The following is a 19,397-nucleotide window of genomic DNA, read 5'->3' as shown; positions in this document are numbered from 1 at the left end:
CAACAGAACACTAGAACACTAGGTGTAGCCTTTACAGTTACATTTATTAATAGTTCATCATAAACTGAAATCTATAGAAACCACCAACCAAAAAGGACTGGTATACTTCCCAGCATAAGATAATTGCACTTTAGTAAAGGGATAGTATATTGCATTTCCCTCAGGGAATAAAATTCTGTTTGTTGTGTGGTAAAACATATGTATGACATATTACTACAGTTCTATTCCTATCAATAATAAGTGTAGCTGAAAACTGCTTATCAGATCCACTGAGTCTTTTTCAGCTTCGAAGAATAACATTGCACACGCAAGAAGTGAAAAAAAAAAAAAATCAAGCTCTGATAGTAGGCTGGAATACTCTGAAAATATCGTACGTCAGAATGATAAGCTAGTATCTCAGAACTCTGACATTTTTGCAGATATCTGATATGCAGTAAATTGCAAATAAGACTTTTTTTTTAGGTGGTCCCTGGCCTCAGATCTTTTCTGAGGAGTTTAGAAAAATGTTGGTCCAAAATGGCAGACATGATTTAGATATTACTGACATGACTTTTCTTTCTTCTCATCTATAAAATGTTTTGATTGCGCCACAAATTAAAGGAATGAACATAAAATGATGGTACTGGTTAAACACATACATTTCCTGAGAAGATGCCTTCTGAGAACGGCATACGTATTTCAAGCTGAGAAAACACTGTATTGATTTTCAGTTTTCATCTAAATAAAATGTCATGATGTATTGCAGGAAAAGTACAACAATCTGCTGTATATAAAAAGCACCAATATTCCCTGGGTGTTTGCTAGCTCTCTGTTGCACTGACTTCCCCATAACCTTAGCAGCCTTCCTTTTTTTATTGAACTGCCACAAAGCTTTATAGCAAACTGTCTTCACCTTGATGCGTATGCTGGTGGACTATGGGGGTGGCTCCCTGACCTCACCCACTGTCTGCAGCAGGATCTGTAATCAGACTTTAGATAAGAAAAGGAGCACAAGCTGGGGCAGTCTTGGTCCGTAGAAAGCTTGCTTGTCCAGGCACACATGTAAAAAATCTTATAGATGGCTACTATTATTGAGGCCAGGATGAAGGCATTTGTCATGCAGTATATTATAGCATTAATTGTTTAACAAGAGGACATTGTTCTTCAGTCTGTCAGGCAGTTGCAGCTACTTTATAGGAGTATCTCTTTGAAAAAGGCTCTGGCTTATTTGTTCCACAGTTCTTCCAAAATGGCAGTGCCACAACCAACAAGGAAAGTCCTCCCATAAGAACAGAAATTCCGCAAAAGTAAAAGGCAATATCATACGTCCCCGTCCAGTCAAAGAACCAACCTAAAAAAATAAAAAAAAGGAGCACAATAATTGTAAGCAAATAATTCATAAAATAATAATAAAAATGAATAACCCAAAATAAAATTTAAGGAGCAACTTGACCATTTCACATTATCTGCCTACAGGCTCTGACTGTTAAATGTTAGTACTGCGAAAGTGCACGGAATATATCTTTTTTTGGCAAGTTGTTTTTCACTTTTTCTTATGTGAATTCAATCCCCATTATGTAAAAAATTTAAATTAAATACAGTCGGCACTTTATGTCCCTTTCTCACAGGCGGTCTAATCAGGTCCACCTTTTGGTTTTAGGCCCCTTTCACACTCGTGTGACTTGTCCTGCGACTTGGGACTGCAAAGTCACATGACAAATCGTACCCCATAATTTCCAATGAGTACGTTCATATCTATGCGACTTCAAGTTTCAACGACTTCAAAGTGATCCCTGCATTAATTTGGTTCGACTTTGACTGGATTGAAGCAATGCCTGTGTAATCTTGAGGTCTATGGACCTCAAAACTCATCAAAGTTGCAGCAAAATTGCGTGACTTTTAGGTCGTACAAGTGTGAAAGGGGCCTTAATGTTAGTCTAGGGCAGTGTTCTCCAACTGTAATGAAGCACTATTCCTTCTATTGATACCACCAATGGGGCACAATTCCTTCCATTGACATCCACTAAATGCCACTATTCCCCCCACTATCATCAATGATGGGGCACTATTCCTTCTATTGCCATCAACGATAAGGCACTAGTCCTCCCACTGACACCAAAGATAGGGCAATGTTTGCTCCCACTTGACGTCAGGATATTTTCTACTTCCACTAGCCCTAGTCCAGCCTCCCTAAAGTCTGAAGGACAGTAAAGCTGTTTTTTTAGAAAGTTATGCGACCCCTGGCAGCTGGATGTAAATAGACAACTAATTACCTCCGAGTCTGTTCAGGGCCAAAAAATAAAATTGAAAAGGTCTGTGACCTAAACATGGCAGAACAGAGGTAACTGATTAAACATAAACACAAGTCGGCTTATGCTCAACTGCCTATAAATCTAATATAGGTCGAGAAAGCTCCAGTTTTTAATGCAGCAAAAAAATTCAGACATGGATGTCACAAAATAACTTCTGTTCTACTCGGATTCAACTGGAAATCTTGTTACAGAACCTCTGCTGATTGGTCCAGATATGGCTCACCTGAAGGAGACCCAAGTGGAAAAAAAGTGTGATTCTGTGTCAGAAAAACTCTTAAAAAGCGTCCTTTCAAATGACTATTCACTATTTATCTAATATACAGTATCCAAAGCCAGTGGCGTAGCGTGGGGGGTGCAGGGGGGGCCAGCCGCACCGGGTGCCACATCTGGGGGGGCGCATCCGCAGTGTCACTCTGTCTGTCTGACTCTGACATACACAGTTCACACACTGTTTGCGGCTGCCTCCATCTTTAGGCTGGGAGATGTCCAGCGCGGCCGCCCTATGGCTGAAAATGGCGGGTCGAGTGGGGCTGGACTATGCCTCACCTGTCCATTGGTGTAGGGTGGGGTGGTGTTGCAAGCCAAGCCCCGCCTATGCTGCCTCTCCTCACTGCTCAGTCAGTTTAGCAGCAAGTGAGTCAGCAGCCTGGCGCTGTCACAGAGTGGGTTAGAGGCTCTAATAGGCTTCAAAAAAGGGTGGACCCGGGGCGCAGAGCACTGCGCCCGAGCCCACCCATTGTGTGACAATAGCGAACGAAAATTCGCTATTGTCACACGGATCCTCCTCCTGGCCAATCAGGAAGCGGGTCCGAGACCCGCTTCCTGATTGGCCGAAAGGCAAACGCATGCCATTGGCCGAGGAGGGGGCGGGAGGACTCGAGGAGACGCGGGGAACTGAGGAGAAGCGGCAGCTGCAGGTAAGTCTCTCTGTATTGAAGGGGCCACGCTGTTCTCTCTGCATTGAAAGGGGGGCACGATGATCTCTCTGCATTGAAAGGGGGCACGCTGGTCATTCTGCATTTAAAGGGGGCACACTGGTCTCTCTGCATTCAAAGGGGGCACGCTGGTCATTCTGCATTGAAAGGGGACACGCTGGTCATTCTGCATTGAAAGGGGGCATGCTGGTCACTCTGCATGGAAAGGGGGCACGCTGGTCTCTCTGCATTGGAAGGGGGCACACTGGTCACTCTGCATTGAAAGGGGGCAGGCTATTCTCGCTGCATTGAATGGAAGCACGTTGGTCTCTCTGCATTGAAAGGGGGCACGCTGGTCATTCTGCATTGAAAGGGGGCACGCTGGTCTCTCTGCATTGAAAGGGGGCACGGTGGTCATTCTGCATTGAAAGGGAGCACGCTGGTCATTCTGCATTGAAAGGGGGCACGCTGGTCATTCTGCATTGAAAGGGGGCACGCTGGTCATTCTGCATTGAAAGGGGGCCCGCTGGTCATTCAAACTTGTATTTAGATGCATTTTACTTTAATTACATTAGTTATTTTCATAACAAACAATACATGTGCTTAGGGGGTAAGGGTTTCTTTAACTAATCTAGTGGAAGAGACTCGAGTGCTAAAATCCCGCGGGTTAGGGGGCGCAAATTACTTGCCTTGCCCCGGGTGCTGACAACCCACGCTACGCCACTGTCCAAAGCTTTCCTGCTTCCACCATAGTGAAAATTGTAGGATAAACAGAACGTGTACCAGCATTGTGTGACACCTTTATAAAACAATTATTTATAAAATGGCATAGGCCGGTACTTACAAACATCTTTTTTAAAACTAATTTTGGCAATTAAAAACATCTAGGAAAAGCACCTGTTTGACCTTTGGTACATTGAAGAAATCTCTGTAACTGATCTTGTTTACACAGCATGCAGCCCCCATCTTCTGCGCATGCTACCACTGACCAGTTTCAAGGGCATACCCTCTAAATCAGAGCTCTGATGTTTAAATGGAGAGGTTTTTTTTTTTTTAAATCATACTTACCTAGGTAGATGCTACCTAGGTATCGGTCCGATATCTGTCCCACACCGGCTCTAAGACTGAGAACCCAGCAATCAAACACCACTGATCGCTCAGTTCAAAGTGCTCCGTGAGCAGAGAGCTGCTGACTGTCAGCCACCAGATCTCTGCTCTATGCCCCCCCAGAGCTCACTGGAGCGCTGGGCTGTGGAGGGGGCAGGAGCAACTGGCTTAGGCCCTCAGTGGCTCACTGAGAGTCTGAGCAGGGTGCTGGTCCAGGCATCTCAGTGGATTCCAAACATAAGGCCGCAATCTTTCCCCAGCCTGGACCGGCTCTGTGAACTCAGCCTGCTGTCTGCTGAAACCGGTTTACAAGGGTTCACTCCTCGTATCCTTTGGAGAAGTACAGCTAAAACAAGCTTTGGCTGTACTTCTCCTTTAATAACATTTTTGAAGGTGTTACACGATGATGGTTTGCTTTCTATCTTACAGCATATGTTATTTTTTGTTAACAAAAAAAATTTTTGACTTCTAGTTTTAAATGATAAAACGAAGGCGCTAGCTCTTTTTACACAGACACAGGTTACTACCTCACTAAAAGCCTGCGAATGGCTCAAGTAAGAAAGCTTAATTGAAATCAATGGACTGTCACTTGGCAAAACTGGGGCAACTCAGTCCCAACCCACTTTGAAATACATTACCCCCTTTGCGGATTGTATTGTCTGACATACAGGTAAAGGACAACTTTACCTTAGGTAGAAGTTATTTTTCAAGACCTCTGTCCCCAATGCAGTGATCTTTACTGTGCAGCCCTGCTGGGTTATTCTCATCAGTAGAGCAGCAGTGTGCATGCCAAGGATTTCTATGGGAAAAGTCATACTTCACAGGACTTCTAGGGGGCGCCATGAGTATGACTCCCATATAAATGAATTGGGATGTGTAGCACTTGTGTAAGGTGAAAGGGACCCGGCTGGGGCACTTTCAGAAGAAATGTTATACAGATCCAGTCAGGGCAATACAGTGAAGATTGCTAGAATAGGGACAGAGACCAGATTGGCTGCTCTCAGGGGGTTGGGACATGCCTTAAAACAGATGTGTCCACACTGCATCCTTGAGGCTGCATGCAGCCCTTTGCTTGCCTTTATTCAGCCCTTGAGACATTATTCCTGCCACTAACACCAACAATGGGCCACTATTCCTTCCACTGACCAGTGGCGGCCCGTGCATAGGGGCGCCAGGGCACCGCCCCCCCTACCCCTAAAGAAAAGAAAAAAAAAAGAACAAATAAAGTTTTGAAAAAAAAAAATTACAAAACGAACAAATAAAGTTTTGAAAAAAAAAATTGTGTTCGCCGCTACCCCGGCCTATGTGGTGGCTATGGGGGGGGGGGGTTTACGACCCAGAAGGGCGCCGATTGGCTGCCTTCTGGGGGCGTAACCTGAGCGCAAGTCACTGCGCTTGGGCACCCCCACTTTCCTGATATCCTGGCTGTGATTGGTCCAGTCTACAGCCTGGACCAATCATCATCCAGGACATCCCATGGCCCCATGCTGACCCCGCTGACGTCGCGTGGACCGGCATTGCAGAGAGCGGAGCGGAGAGGAGACCGGAGAAGAGGAGAGGGAGAAGCCGAGCCTCCAGGTAAGTGCACTACTCTGTCACTGGAGGCACGCACGCATAGCTCTGCATTGGGGGACGTATACTGGTGGTCACTGGAGGCACGCACGCATTGCTCTGCATTGGGGGATGTATACTGGTGGTCACTGGCTGCACTGGAGGAACGCACGCATAGCTCTGCATTGGGGGACATGTATACTGGTGGTCACTGGCTGCATTGGAGGCACGCACGCATAGCTCTGCATTGGGGGAAGTATACTGGTAGTCACTGGCTGCACTGGAGGCACGCACGCATAGCTCTGCATTGGGGGACGTATACTGGTGGTCACTGGCTGCACTGGAGGCACGCACGCATAGCTCTGCATTGGGGGACGTATACTGGTGGTCACTGGCTGCACTGGAGCCACGCACGCATAGCTCTGCATTGGGGACATGTATACTGGTCACTGCATTGGGGACATGTATGCTGGTCACTACATTGAAAGGGGGCATTTATACTGGTCACTATATTGAAGGGGGCATGTACTGTGGGGTTTGTGCTAGGGGCCTGTACTGTGGGGTTTGTGCTTGAGTTGTTTGTGCCTGAGGGGTTTGTGCTGTACTGTGAGGTTTGTGCTGGGGGGGTCTGTACTGTGGGGTTTGTGCCACTCTCAGTCCATGTATCCCATAATAGGATGTCTCTCACAGTATATCCCATAATAGGGCCCCTGTTCCCTATTATGGGATATACTAGTACTGATGGACCCCTTAATATGTGATATATTGGGAGAATTGGTTCACGCAAGCAAAATACAGGGGACAAAATGGGTGGAGTCTATAAGGGGTGGGGCTTCTGAGAAATGGGAGGGGTCAAAATGGAAGGGCGGGGTCTTGCGCCCCCCCATCTTAAAACTTCACCAGCCGCCACTGCCACTGACACCAATGATGGGGCATGATTTCTGCCAATGACACCAATAATGGGGCATAATTCTTGCCACTGACACCAACATTGAGGCACTATTCCTTCCACTGACACCAACGATGGGTCATAATTTCTTCCACAGGCAACAGAAATGGGTAACTATTCCTCCCACTGACACCAACTATTTATTTCCCTAATACCAAAGATCGCACATTATTAACTCCCACTGGGCACAGCTCGACTCCCCTAAAGTCTGAACAGTAAACTGGCCCTTGCCTCTGCCTTACAGGACAAATTGTACCAAATATACAGCTGTCCTCTAATAGCAACAAATATATAAATACTGTATATATATAAGCCAAATTCCATCATTAAAAGGTGTGACAACAGGAATCCAGATCTATGAGATCCATGTCAAGAATGAAAAGTAAATCACAAAAAATTAGAAGCATCTATTCTTCACTAACTATTGAGAGTATATGACAAATATCCTTGATATTGATTGATCGATTTTGCATTGTTTTATTTATTTTTTTATTCTGTAAATGATCTTCCCTATAAGAAATAGTGAAGTCCTAAATAACTGTTTAGTGGGAGGTTTAAAATAATTGCAGCTATTATCTCTTACCAACTATAGGTGGTCCAAGGCAATTCCCGACACCAGCAAAGAACATCAGTACCCCATAGGCGTGAGTGAGTTTATCTAGGCCAACAGTGTTTGTAGTTACGTATGGAAATATTGACCAATTGCCAGTAAAAAATCCAACTGTGCCAGCAATAATAGCAAGGGTGGCATATGTCTTGGCAAAAGGGATTGCAAGTACTGCCAAGCCTGTTGCCGCTATAGTAAAGACGTAGAGATATAAAGAATTCATCCACTTAAAATCAGCCAGGATACCCAAGATGAGCTTGCCGATGGCCATCATGATGCCAAGGATGAACACTAGGGGCACTGCCATCTCTTCTTTACTAATATTGGCACTTTTGGCTACATCTTCCAAAAGAAATCCTGGAGGAAACCCCCCTATGTCAAACAGCAGAATGTTTATGAAAAGAGCAGCAAACACTTTGTTTTTGAATAGGTTTTGAGTGTCCTCCCAATAATCAAGGTAGCTGTGGCACTTGTTTTTAATGAACTGTTTGCAACTTTGTTTCTCTGCAGCTCCATGGTTGATGTTAACCTTTTCTATATTGAGCTGAGTTGTAACTCCACTTGTTCCAGTCTTAGTATCTTGAGATTTGCAGTTCCCATTTAATGTATGGGATTTCACAAGCATCCCTAGCTGTTCCTCAGTGTCGAGGTCCTTTTCATGATAAATGAGGTAGGTATCTGGAGTTTTCTCTATGTCTGCTTTCTCTGGTCTGTTGCTTGATACTTGTGGCAAGGGCCTCATCAGAATTCCACATGCCAATATATTCAATGACAGGGCCCCAATAATCAGCAAACACCCATCTATTCCATAGAATGATATCAACTCTTTCTGCAGACTTGCATATATAAAGGTTCCAACGCTAGAACCTGTAAAGTGTAAATACAATTAATTATGTACAAATAGTGTATTTTTTACTTTGTGTGTGCCATATTTACATTCAAGCTCAAAGGCCCAAGGAGGCTTCATAAATTATAGTCAGAAAAATAACCACTGTGCCTGTTCTGGTGACATGCATGCATGTTCATTGTTCAGAATCATTGGTCTATCCCTGAACCTAAACAGAGTAATGTAGTTAAAGAGTAAGTCCAGATATGGATATTTTATACATAGTTACATTGGTACCTGGCTTAGACCAATGTAACTATGCATATACAATACCTTGCAGATACCCCTTGAAGCTAGAAATAACTTAAGTAGACACCACTACGGTACTTCAGTGATCTCCACTTGTTTCCGGGTCTGATGCTGAACTGCTGGGCTACTGTATTCTGAACTCAGGAGGTCAGACACTCAGCACTGGCAAAATTCAGAGAATTCTTTGCATTTTCTGAATGAATTCAAAGTGTTCTCGAATTGAACCAAGAGAAGAGGCTGGAGCGGAAAAGCCACACTGGACCAATATAACTATAAAAAATATACCATAGCTGGGAAAAAAAAGAAACCCTTTGCAGTTGTGGATAGTTATATCAGTATAGATATCCAGCATTATATTTTTTCCCATTGAGATCTGATGTCTTTTCAAAGTGTTCCTTTAATTTTTTTGAGCAGTATATATCTTTCATTATTCTTTTTTAATTACTTAAAATACATTCTATCTATGTGCAACTATAAATGGGCCAGGGGATCTATCAGTTTTCCCTCCTCTCACTGTTATATTACATATTTGTGTAAGAAATAGTAGAATTCTAATTTGCATTCAATTTGAAAGCTGATACACTGGAAATGGTAACCAGTTTTGTCATACCTGTTGAAACAATTCCAAGTGCAAGTCCTCGTCGCTTTTCAAAATATTGGCATGTTGCAGTCACCGTAGCTGTGTACAATAAGCCACATGCAAAACCTAAAAAAAAAAAAATAATAACATATATGTTCTTAGGTCCAAATAGTTACTGTGGACGATTACACTTTACACTGCCATATTAGAAGAGTAGATCACCAGATTTATTCCAGGTATCATCAAAGGAAAAAAGTATACAATGGGGTAATCATACACCCATGCAAAGGGCTGTCTTCACCAACATGGTATTCACAGATCTGCATGGATCTTAAGCATATCCCATGCTGTACATCTGTGTGGGTCTGATGCACGGATCAGAATGCACACAAACTGCGTTCTGATCTGTGTATCAGGCATGCACAGAAGTAAAGTCGGGGATGTGCTTGGAGACCCATGCAAGTAAGAGCAGTTGGAAATCGGTCATTGATTTCTACACTCTGCCTGCATTGAACACCTGTATCCCACATGGATAAAGACATCTCTTCACACAGTTGTACAGATCGGTACACCTGTGTGAATGAGGATTTATAGGAGTGGCTATAGACAGGCAGATGTTTTAGAGAGAGCAACCCATGGAAAGACATCTGCATATCCAACTCACTGATGTTTCTAACATATTTCACCTGTCAGACAGAAGCATTATATGTGTGGTTTAACACCTTCCTTCCCTTTGAGAAGAGAAACATATTTGTGCTGTTGTACAGAAATTTTTCAATATTCAAAAACTTCTGAGTTTAAGAATATGCACTTGGAGGTGTCCCAAACTCCACCTGTACTGGAGCCAAATCATAAGTACACTAAACATGGTATTTAAAGTAAAAATCCCAATAGACCCTAAATGTTGTCTATAGCACCTTCTAGGATGTTTAGTAGAGGAGGAGTACCCCAGGACAGCGGTCAGAAGGGCCCTTTTCCATGTCCGGAAGTCAATTATAGTAATGTGGAAATCCGCTAATCCCCCCCCCCCCCCACACATAAATCATGGGTGTCAGCTATGGGAAAAGCACTACTTTTAGAAGGTCATATCTACACAAGACGTGGCTGTCAGGGTAAATTTGAAAAGCTGTGGGGCCCATGGTGGGATGCCCCTGGACTTATTCCACGGGAATTGGTACTTCAAAGATTGTTGGTATGCTCGAATAAACCATGGAAAATGAAGATATGTCTTTACAATTTGCATAACAATAGCTGCACATCTTGTGGATTATTGGTTGGGTTGAATTACAATAGTATATATTCTGATATATATGTAATGGTCTGAACATATATAGATACCAATATTTGAATGGCTTCTATGCTGACAAATGTAACCACAAAAAAACAAAAAAAAAAAAAGGGGGTGCAACTGTATTGTACTGTATTGTTACATTAAGGGTTTTAAATAATAAAAAAAAAAAAATTCAGATTTAAAAAAAAAAAAAGAAGAATATGCACTTGTGACATGGAAAGCCTTCAATATTATGCCCTAGTTAGCCCTAAACAGACCTATTGTCACCTGATCATTGCTTTCCCCCCATATATCTGGTGTGGGATTAGGCTATGTATGGCTATTCTAATGGGAAACAAAAACACATCCATGCTATGTCCACTAGTATTTATTGTGGAACTTTAGTGAAGAAAAATAAATAAATAAATAAATGGACGAACAGGCAGGATTTTTAAAGCAGAAGAGACATGCTTTGTCTGTTCTGCATTAAATTTACTAAAGCCCCGTACACACATACCGATTGTCGGCCGTAAAGATTCAGGCCGACGGCCGATCGGCCGATTGTAGGCTTGTTAGTATGATGCTTCTGACAGCCGACAGCGCACTTTCAGCCGAAAAGAATCTGTCGTGCAAGCATTAAAATTTTTGTTGGCCAACACCAGAACGGCCGATTGTTCGCCAGTCAGTACAGAATTTGGCCGACAGACAGCAGATTTGCAAGACTGGGCATGCTCAGAAAAGAAAAAAGACCAGGAAAGTTAACCATCACATGACATCACTTCTGCAGTCGGCTGTTGTTGGCCGACAAAATTCGCGTGCAGTCTTTTGCAGTTTTCAACAGACACAACAGCCCTGGACAAAAGACGGCCGATTGTTCGGTACGTGTGTACGGGGCTTTACCTGCCTGTGTCAGTCCTACCCAGTTGTTTTTTTGCTAAACTTCTCAAACCCTCCCACTGTTAGACCCCGTTCACACTGGGGCGCCTGCCATAGAGAAGCTGTGGACCCGTTCTAATAGGACTTAGAAAAAGGGGCCGGAGCTAATTTGGGGCGACCTGCATTGACTTCAATGTTATGAAGTCCGTGCCGGCCGCTCCGAGGTCGCGGTGCGAGCTGCGCACCGCGACCTGTGAGGTCGCCCCGTCAAGTAGCATCGCCCCAGTGTGAACGGGGTCTTATTTACTTCAACATAAAGATTCATTCCTCTGAGGTCTCCGATAAGAAGAGGGCTAATTTGACTCTTTTATAAGAGATAGCTATGAATTACTGAAATGCTTAACAGGTATTTTTATTAATTTTAGAACAGAAATCTGAAAATGCTTTTAATTTTATTAGTAGCAAATATGAGTAGTTATTGTTAGGCTTTACATACACTTTAATTTTAATTCACCATACAATAACCATAAAGAAGACAAAAATGTTTAGCCATGGGAAAACTAAGTGAGCCTCAAGTCTCACATCCTCCTTGGCTAAAACTAGCAAAGTGTTTTTAGCTGCATCAGTCCTGACAGACAGCCAACAGTTTTATGCTGACTGCTCTATATGTGGTGTTACTTCTGTTCACACACTGAATAACAGTTAACCCGTAGAGTATAGAAGCCGAGGTTTTTAAATGTTTTCTGTTAATAGCATTAGCAAAGTAGGATATTCACATCAGGTACCATAAGACAATATCAAAGGACATATTCGTGTCATCTGCACTAGACAAAAAAAGTTTGAGTTATTACCTGATAACTCCCTTTCGAGGAATCCTCCAGGGTGGTCACATAAGAGATAGGCTCCTTCTCCCGCAAAAAAACAAAAGCACAAATATGTTTAAAATGGCCACCCACCGGCTGTCCCTCAGTTGTATGAAGATGAGCTGGACAGCATAGGCTTTTAGCCTGAAATAACCAACTAACAATTATCCATAACATAGGGCAGGGGTCCACCGTCCTGGAGGATTCCTGGAAAGGGAGTTATCAGGTAATAACTCAGACTTTCCCAAGTCATCCTCCAGGACGGTCATATGAGACCCCAAGGATGCATGCCTAGGGTGTGAACACCGCTTGCAGGACCTTACGACCAAAGGTCAGATCTTGGGTGGAGACCAGATCAACCCTATACTGGCTCTTGAAGGTAGAGTCTCTGGACCAGGTGGCGGTCCAATGTGCCTTGACATCTGAAGGAAATGTTTGACCTTGGGTCAAGTAGGCTGCCCCTATAGCCCACTTGATCCATCTGGCTACAGAGTTCTTTGAGGTCACTTTATATTGTGCGGAGGCACTCAAAAGGGTAAAGAGGTTTGACGCTCTACTGAAGAGTTTAGTGATCTCTAAATAGTGTAGGACGCACCTCCTGATGTCTAACGTAGCAAAGAGTTCTTCCCCCTGGTTAGAAGGGTTTTGGCAAAAAGATGGGAGCACCACTTCCTGTGAGCAATGAAAAACAGATGCGACCTTAGGGAGGAACAGGGGGTCTGTTTTGAGTACCAATTTATCTGGAAAAAACGTTAAGAAAGGTTCCTTTATGGACAGAGCTTGCAGCTCACTAACGTGTCTGGCCAATGTGATGGCAACCAGTAGTGCTACCTTAAGACTAAATGGTTTTAGAGAAGCCTCTGCGAGTGGTTCAAATGGGACCTTGGTGAGGGCCTTGAGTACTAATGAAAGATCCCAGGGCTACACTTAGGTTCTTACTGGGACGAGATTTGAAAAACTATTTAACCAATGGATTATCATTAACTGGCATGTTGAGAAATATTGATAAGGTGGTTGCCTGGACTTTGAGGGTAATCACAGCGAGTCCCACCCCTGCCCCGTCCAGGAGGAAATCCAAAATGGTGCTAGCACTTTTCAGACTTCTGTCTTTGGACCGCATCTTCGAAGTGTATACTTTCCATACTTTTTTGTAAATTTTGCTGGTTACCGGCTTCCTACTTTGAAGCAGAGTATTAACTACTCTGGTAGAGTGACCCTTGTCTAGTAGCAAGCACCATTCAGGATCCATGCTGCCACCTTTAGGGTATGGATATGGGGGTGATGGGCCCCTGACTGAACTACAAGGTCGCTCTGGTATGGGAGGATCCAGGGGTCTTCTTCTGCCATCTTTTTCAGTGGTGTGAACCATGTCTGTTTCAACCAAAATCGAGCTACAATGATCACTCTTGTTTTTTTAAGCTGGATCTTCCTGATTGTTCTCAGAATTAGTTGGATTGGCAGAAATGCGTAGGCTCACTCTCTCGTCTAATAGATCCGTGACCGCAGCCTCCATAGCTTCCCTCAGGTGAAGTGTCTCTAAAAGGGGCCTGACACGGAAGTTGTGTGGTGGTTTTGCCGTAAATTCTATCCTGTAACCTTGATGATCTGCAGGATGAAGGAGGTTTGAACAAAAGCTTTGCCATTGCCAGAAAATTTTTTATAGTCTTCCCCCTACTGGAGGGCTGGCGTCACTGGGGATTATTATTATTAGTCCCTGGATTGGGGAAGAGGACGCTCAAATTTCCCTTATTTTTGGTAAAGACCCATCTTTAACTTTTTCTCCTTTTGACTGGGTTTCTCCTCTAGGTCGACGAAAAAAACTTTTGGTTTCTCCTTTCTTTTGGACAGGAAACCGTTGGACTTGTCGGCTGACCTTGCCAATACTTTGTCCCGGACCGAACAGCAGGCCGCCGTTAAAAGGAATGTTACATAGCTTGTTCTTTGATGCAGAGTCACCCTCCCAAGTTTTGAGCCAGAAGGCTCTTTGACCGCGTTAATAAGGCATGTGGTGCGGGTTGAGATTCTGACCGCAGCCGCATCAGCCATATATGCCACTCCTATCAAGAGTAGGGAGTCTTGTGCCTCTTCCATGGCAGGGACCTTTTCTAGGTGACCCCGTAGTTGTTCTAGCCAGAAAGCCACATTCCCAGCTACACAAGTTTTGGCCATGTTGGGCTGGAACCCAGCAGCCCCCGCTACGTATGCCCTCCATAGCGTCACAAAGAAGATCTTTACGAAGGCCCATATCCTCAAAGGATAAGTCTGACCTCTTAGAAACCTTTGCCAAAGAGGAGTCCAGCTTAGGTCATTTGGCCGCGACCCCTTCCATTTCCCCAAAAGATAATCTTATATTTATTGTTTTAGGAAAGAACAACTTAATTTCTGGACACTTCCATTCCTTGTTAATTATCCTTTTTAGGGATTTACGGATTTAGGTCCTCTGCCATTGGGACCACCTGGATGGAAGGTAGCACGCCAGCTTCCAGAAATAACTGCGTCGCCATTTTGTGCAGACTGGGCTATATATATATATATATATATATATATATATATATATATATATATATAGGGAAAGGAGAACAGTCGACCAATATCAGGCAGGGAAACTCCCCCTGTACTGACATAAGCTCGCTCCCTGACTCAAGATGGCCGCCGTGCTACTTCCTGTTGTGGCGCGATCTTTAGTGTCACTTCCGTTGTCCAATTATAGACAGGGAACTTTCCCCTGCACCGATGTGTTCCCATTCCCTGACTCAAGATGGCCGCTGCCCTACTTCTGATAGCGGCTCCATCTTCAGAGCATCACTTCCGCCGCGCTGCACGCAGAAGGTCCAGCCCCTGGAGCCCTGCGTGCAAGCCTAGACGAGAGGGGTGATGGGCAGCCTCACACAGAGCCTCTGGCTGGCTGGAAGAAACAACCCCACCCCCCAACCTACACTGGCCTGAGCAGATGTAAGTAAAACAACAAAAACACAGGAAGGACACAAGCCCTCTTAACCCCTACCGTAATCAAAACACCATATGGTGCAAGAGAAAGCCAATGGGGAATCAAGGCATGAAAGGGGGAGTCCTGTAAGGGTTACAGAGCTCACCCCTGGAAGTCCTTTCTCCCTCACCCCAAAAAACCTGAAGCCAGTGGCCTCACAAGCAGGATACAGGCAGAGGGAGGATGTGTCCAGTGACGCCTGCTATGGACAGGGTAGTGAAATAACAAACGGGATGAATGTCATTTTCAGCTCATGGCGGCAGGACAAGAAACACAAGAACTGAGGGGCAGTCGGTGGGCAGCCATTTTAAACATATCTGTGCTTATGTTTCCTGCAGGAGGAGGAGCCTATCTCTCACGTGACTGTCCTAGAGGATGATTTGGGAAAATATGGTAATATCATAAGCATACCTATAAGAATATGCTGACAAATGCTCTTTAAAAGGAAAAAGTTCAGAGTACAAAGATATATTATTGTAATTCACAATCAAGGGGGTATATTCTAGACCAGGGCTTCCCAAACTTTTTTGGGCCAAGACCCACTTCTGAATACAGTTATATTTTTGGGACCCACTTGCTTGTAAATGAATATTGTTAAGCGCTACAGAATTTGTTGGCGCTATATAAATGCAATAATAATGCATATTTTAAAGGGAGGGGGATGTTAGGGCATAAAATTGGCACAACATGGCAATAAGTGTTAGGGGCATAGAGTGGCACAACATGGCAATAAGCTTTAGGGGCATAGAATTGGCACATGGCACAAAAAAAGGCATACAATTTGCAAAACCTTGCATAGAAATGGTTACTCACTGAGTGTAGATTCTGACAGACAGAAGTGCTGTGTCTCGCTCTTTCGTCCACCAGGCACCACATGTGATGCAAGTATTGCAAGGGCTGCCGACATGGTGCAGGAGATGCAGGGGCTGTGGGCATGGTGCAGGAGGTGCAGGGCTGTGGGCATGGTGCCGGAGATGAAGGGCTGTGGGCATGGTGCAGGAGATGCAGGGCTGCAGACATGTTGCAGGAGATGCAGGGCTGTGGACATGGTGCAGGAGATGCAGGGGCTGTGGGCATGGTGCAGGAGATGCAGGGGCTGTGGGCATGGTGCAGGAGATGCAGGGGCTGTGGGCATAATGCAGGAGATGCAGGGCTGTGGGCATGGTGCAGGGCTAGGGGCATGATGCAGGGCTTCGGCATGGTGCAAGAGATGCAGGGCTATGGGCATGGTGCAGAAGATGCAGGGCTATGGGCATGGTGCAGAAGATGCAGGGCTGTGGGCATGGTGCAGAGGATGCAGGGCTGTGGGCATGGTGCATGAGATGCAGGGCTGTGGGCATGGTACATGAGATGACGGGCTGTGGGCATGTTGCAGGAGATGATTGGCTGTGGGCATGGTGCAGGAGATGCAGGGATGCAGGCTTGGTGCATGAGTTGCAGGGTTGTGGGCATGGTGCAGGAGATAATGGGCTGTGGGCATGCAGGAGGGGTCTGTCTTACCCATCCCTGAGGCACCTTCCATTTAAAAATGGCACCGCCCGGCCGCTGCGTCAACGTTTACGGGCCTCCCCGAGCAGTAGTGACGGCTCATGCGCAGCGGACATGGGCCGGCCGCAGCCATTTTTTTTTTTTACGGAAAGGCAGCGGCTCCGGCTTCCTATAGTTTGAGTGGGTCCGCTCAGCGCGACCCACTCAAACTGAGTTTGCGATCCACCAGTGGGTCGCGACCCACAGTTTGGGGACGCTTAGACAACCATTACATGCATTAGGTGTAATATACAAGGCTCAGTGCATCAGATATTTGTAAAATATATATTATATGCTTATTTACAGAAAAAGTATTGTGATTGGAATCTATGCAATGCAGGCAAATGTCTTAATAGGTGTATCCAAATGTGCAGCCTGTGACACAGCTGGAAAATATACAATACAAAAGCAATATTAAAACGTTTTCATTAGCAAAACGATGTCAGATATTGCCCTGCCTTCTGTAGGACAGGCTGTAAGCTGAAGCACAATAATGTAGAACTGCAGATGCTGGGGGATGTATATGGCCTTTATAATTCCATACCTTGGACAGTGGCTTAGTGGTAAGCACTTCTGCCTTGCAGCACTGGGGTGATTGGTTTAAATCCAAACCAAGACATAACCTGCATGGAGCTTGCCTCCAGGTTCTTCTGTTTCCTTCCACACTTCAAAGGAATGCTGGTAGGGTAATTCACCCCTGTATAAATTGGCCCTAGTATGCACTTATGCATGCAAGATAGAGACCGTAGACTGTAAGCTTCTTGAAGCTGTGAAGGTACAATATGTAAAGCACTGCGTAAACTGTCAGCACTCCATAAACACCTGTCGTAATAATTTCTGTGTGGCTTAAATCGGTAATTTATTTTATCTCAGGAATCATTCATTTTTTTTTTTACGGTTCTATGCAGAACAGGAAAAAGTTCACAGAGTCCAATGGGAGCATTCAGGGTAACTTCATGCTGATCTCAATGCACCAGATGCAGCACCTCTGAAGAGACGGAAGCATCTCTATACGAAAAAAAAACAGCAGGGCGCAATATAAATGTACTATGTTAACAGATTTATTGTGGTGAAAAAGACAAATCGCAACTCACATTGTGACAGTTAAAATCAGGGTCATCAGATAGTAAGGGCTCACAACAGGAAACTTCAAACCAAAATAGAAACACAGGGTGGATGGATACACCTGCAGGACTAAGAGAACACACTGGGGGGCGCCAAATTAAATGCAGCATTAAATGTACTGAGAAACACTAGTAAATTAGCAAATCAAACAGGAAGGAGAAATGGTGCTTTTTGCATCTGGGATGGGAGCCTCTTTCTAAAACCTGCCTCCTGTAAAGTTCAGACATCAGACTGGATGACAGCTTAGATGAGAAAGTGGAACCCTAAAAGATGGCCAAGGACGTCTGTAGGATGCAAGCATACCAGAAGGGATCCCTGCACGGTCATTCAATCTGATGTCCAGACTATCCAGGCTGTAATTTTTAGCATCCCATTCCCAGATGCATGAGCTGGCTGCTCACGGATTACCTACAAAAAAAGCCATTTCTTCTTCCAATGTTAGTTGCTAATTTGCTAGTTTCTCAGTAAATGTAATGGTGCACTTAGTTTGGTGTGTTCCTTTAGTCCTGCAGCTGTATCCACCCACCCAGTGTATCTATCTTGGTCTGAGGTTCCCTGTTTTGAGACGGAAGCCCTTTATATGTGATTAACCCGATTTTAACAGTCACATGAGTTGCCATTTGTCTTTTTTACCGCAATAAATATCTTATTATGCTACATTCAGATTGCACCCTGCTGTTCTTATGAATTTTTCTTTTAAGTGACTCTAAAGCTAAAACATGTTTTACCTTAACATAGTTGTAAACCTTAGACATGAAATATGAGCAAAGCTCATCCCTCTATAGTGTGTGCCTGTCTCAGTCCAGAGCACCAAATGTAATTTCTATATCCTACCTCATTCCTCTGCTACTAGCATGAAACACTTCTGATGAGTCTTCCTGACAGCAAGAGAAAAATGGTGACAGGGGAGGGCACAGCCTGTGAATGACAGCCTCAGCTCTGTTCCTATGTGCTTTGTGTAGGGGGGTGTGTCCCCTCCCTCCAATCAGCTTTCAGAGCTCTCCTCACTGATGTAACTTCAGCTTCCTGCTTTTAAGAGCAGAGAGGTCCTATGTAAATTCTGCACTTTGAATGGAAGTAGGGGAAAGACATTTGTTGATAAACAGGTACAACCTATGTAGATGGATTTGTTTCATCTCTGTGTATCACCTGAGCCAAGTCCCTTCACCGATTATATGTGAGGGTTTACAACCACTTTAATGCATTCCCCTGCATCTAGGTACAAAAAGGTTTTGCCACTGGCTGCCCCCTCCCCATAACACCTACCAGAGTCCTGTATCCACCCAGCACTGTGCCCATTTACAGGTCTTCTTTCACTTTCTTTTTTCATAGGAAAATAGGGCAGCAGTGGGTACCAGTGGCTCTTGGTGCTGTAATTCAAATCCTGTGAGCAGGGGCTCAGCTCGGGAGTGAGCCCGCACATCTGTCTCTATAGCAAACATCTTGCTATGAGGGCAGAGAAAAAAAAGGGAGCCAAGATCGCTAGTGGGGGACCCCAGAAGATGAGGCTCTGGGCCACTCTGTGCAATACCGTTGCACAGAGAAGGTGTGCAAAACATGTTTATTATTTTCACTCATTAAAAAAAAGTGCCTTTAAAAAGGCTTTAAAGTTTTAA

At 44.5% G+C, this 19,397-nt stretch overlaps 1 protein-coding gene across 1 annotated transcript in view; it reads right to left on the bottom strand.

The window, feature by feature from the left end:
* Positions 1-791: 791 nt before the first annotated feature.
* Positions 792-19,397, bottom strand: part of SLC16A9 (solute carrier family 16 member 9) — a 36,795-nt gene continuing 18,189 nt past the window's right edge. Inside the window, exons 3-5 of the mRNA XM_082267357.1 lie at positions 9,165-9,260; positions 7,396-8,286; positions 792-1,330 (exon numbers count right to left, since the gene is read on the bottom strand). Of these exons, the coding sequence (XP_082123483.1) occupies positions 1,152-1,330; positions 7,396-8,286; positions 9,165-9,260 (1,166 nt within the window). The 3' untranslated portion in view covers positions 792-1,151. The remainder of the gene's footprint in view (positions 1,331-7,395; positions 8,287-9,164; positions 9,261-19,397) is intronic.

The sequence above is a fragment of the Pelophylax lessonae genome, assembly GCF_965119305.1.
Source record: "Pelophylax lessonae genome assembly, chromosome: 9".
Classification (NCBI taxonomy): Eukaryota; Metazoa; Chordata; class Amphibia; order Anura; family Ranidae; genus Pelophylax; species Pelophylax lessonae.
This window is presented reverse-complemented; position numbering and strand designations above follow the sequence as displayed.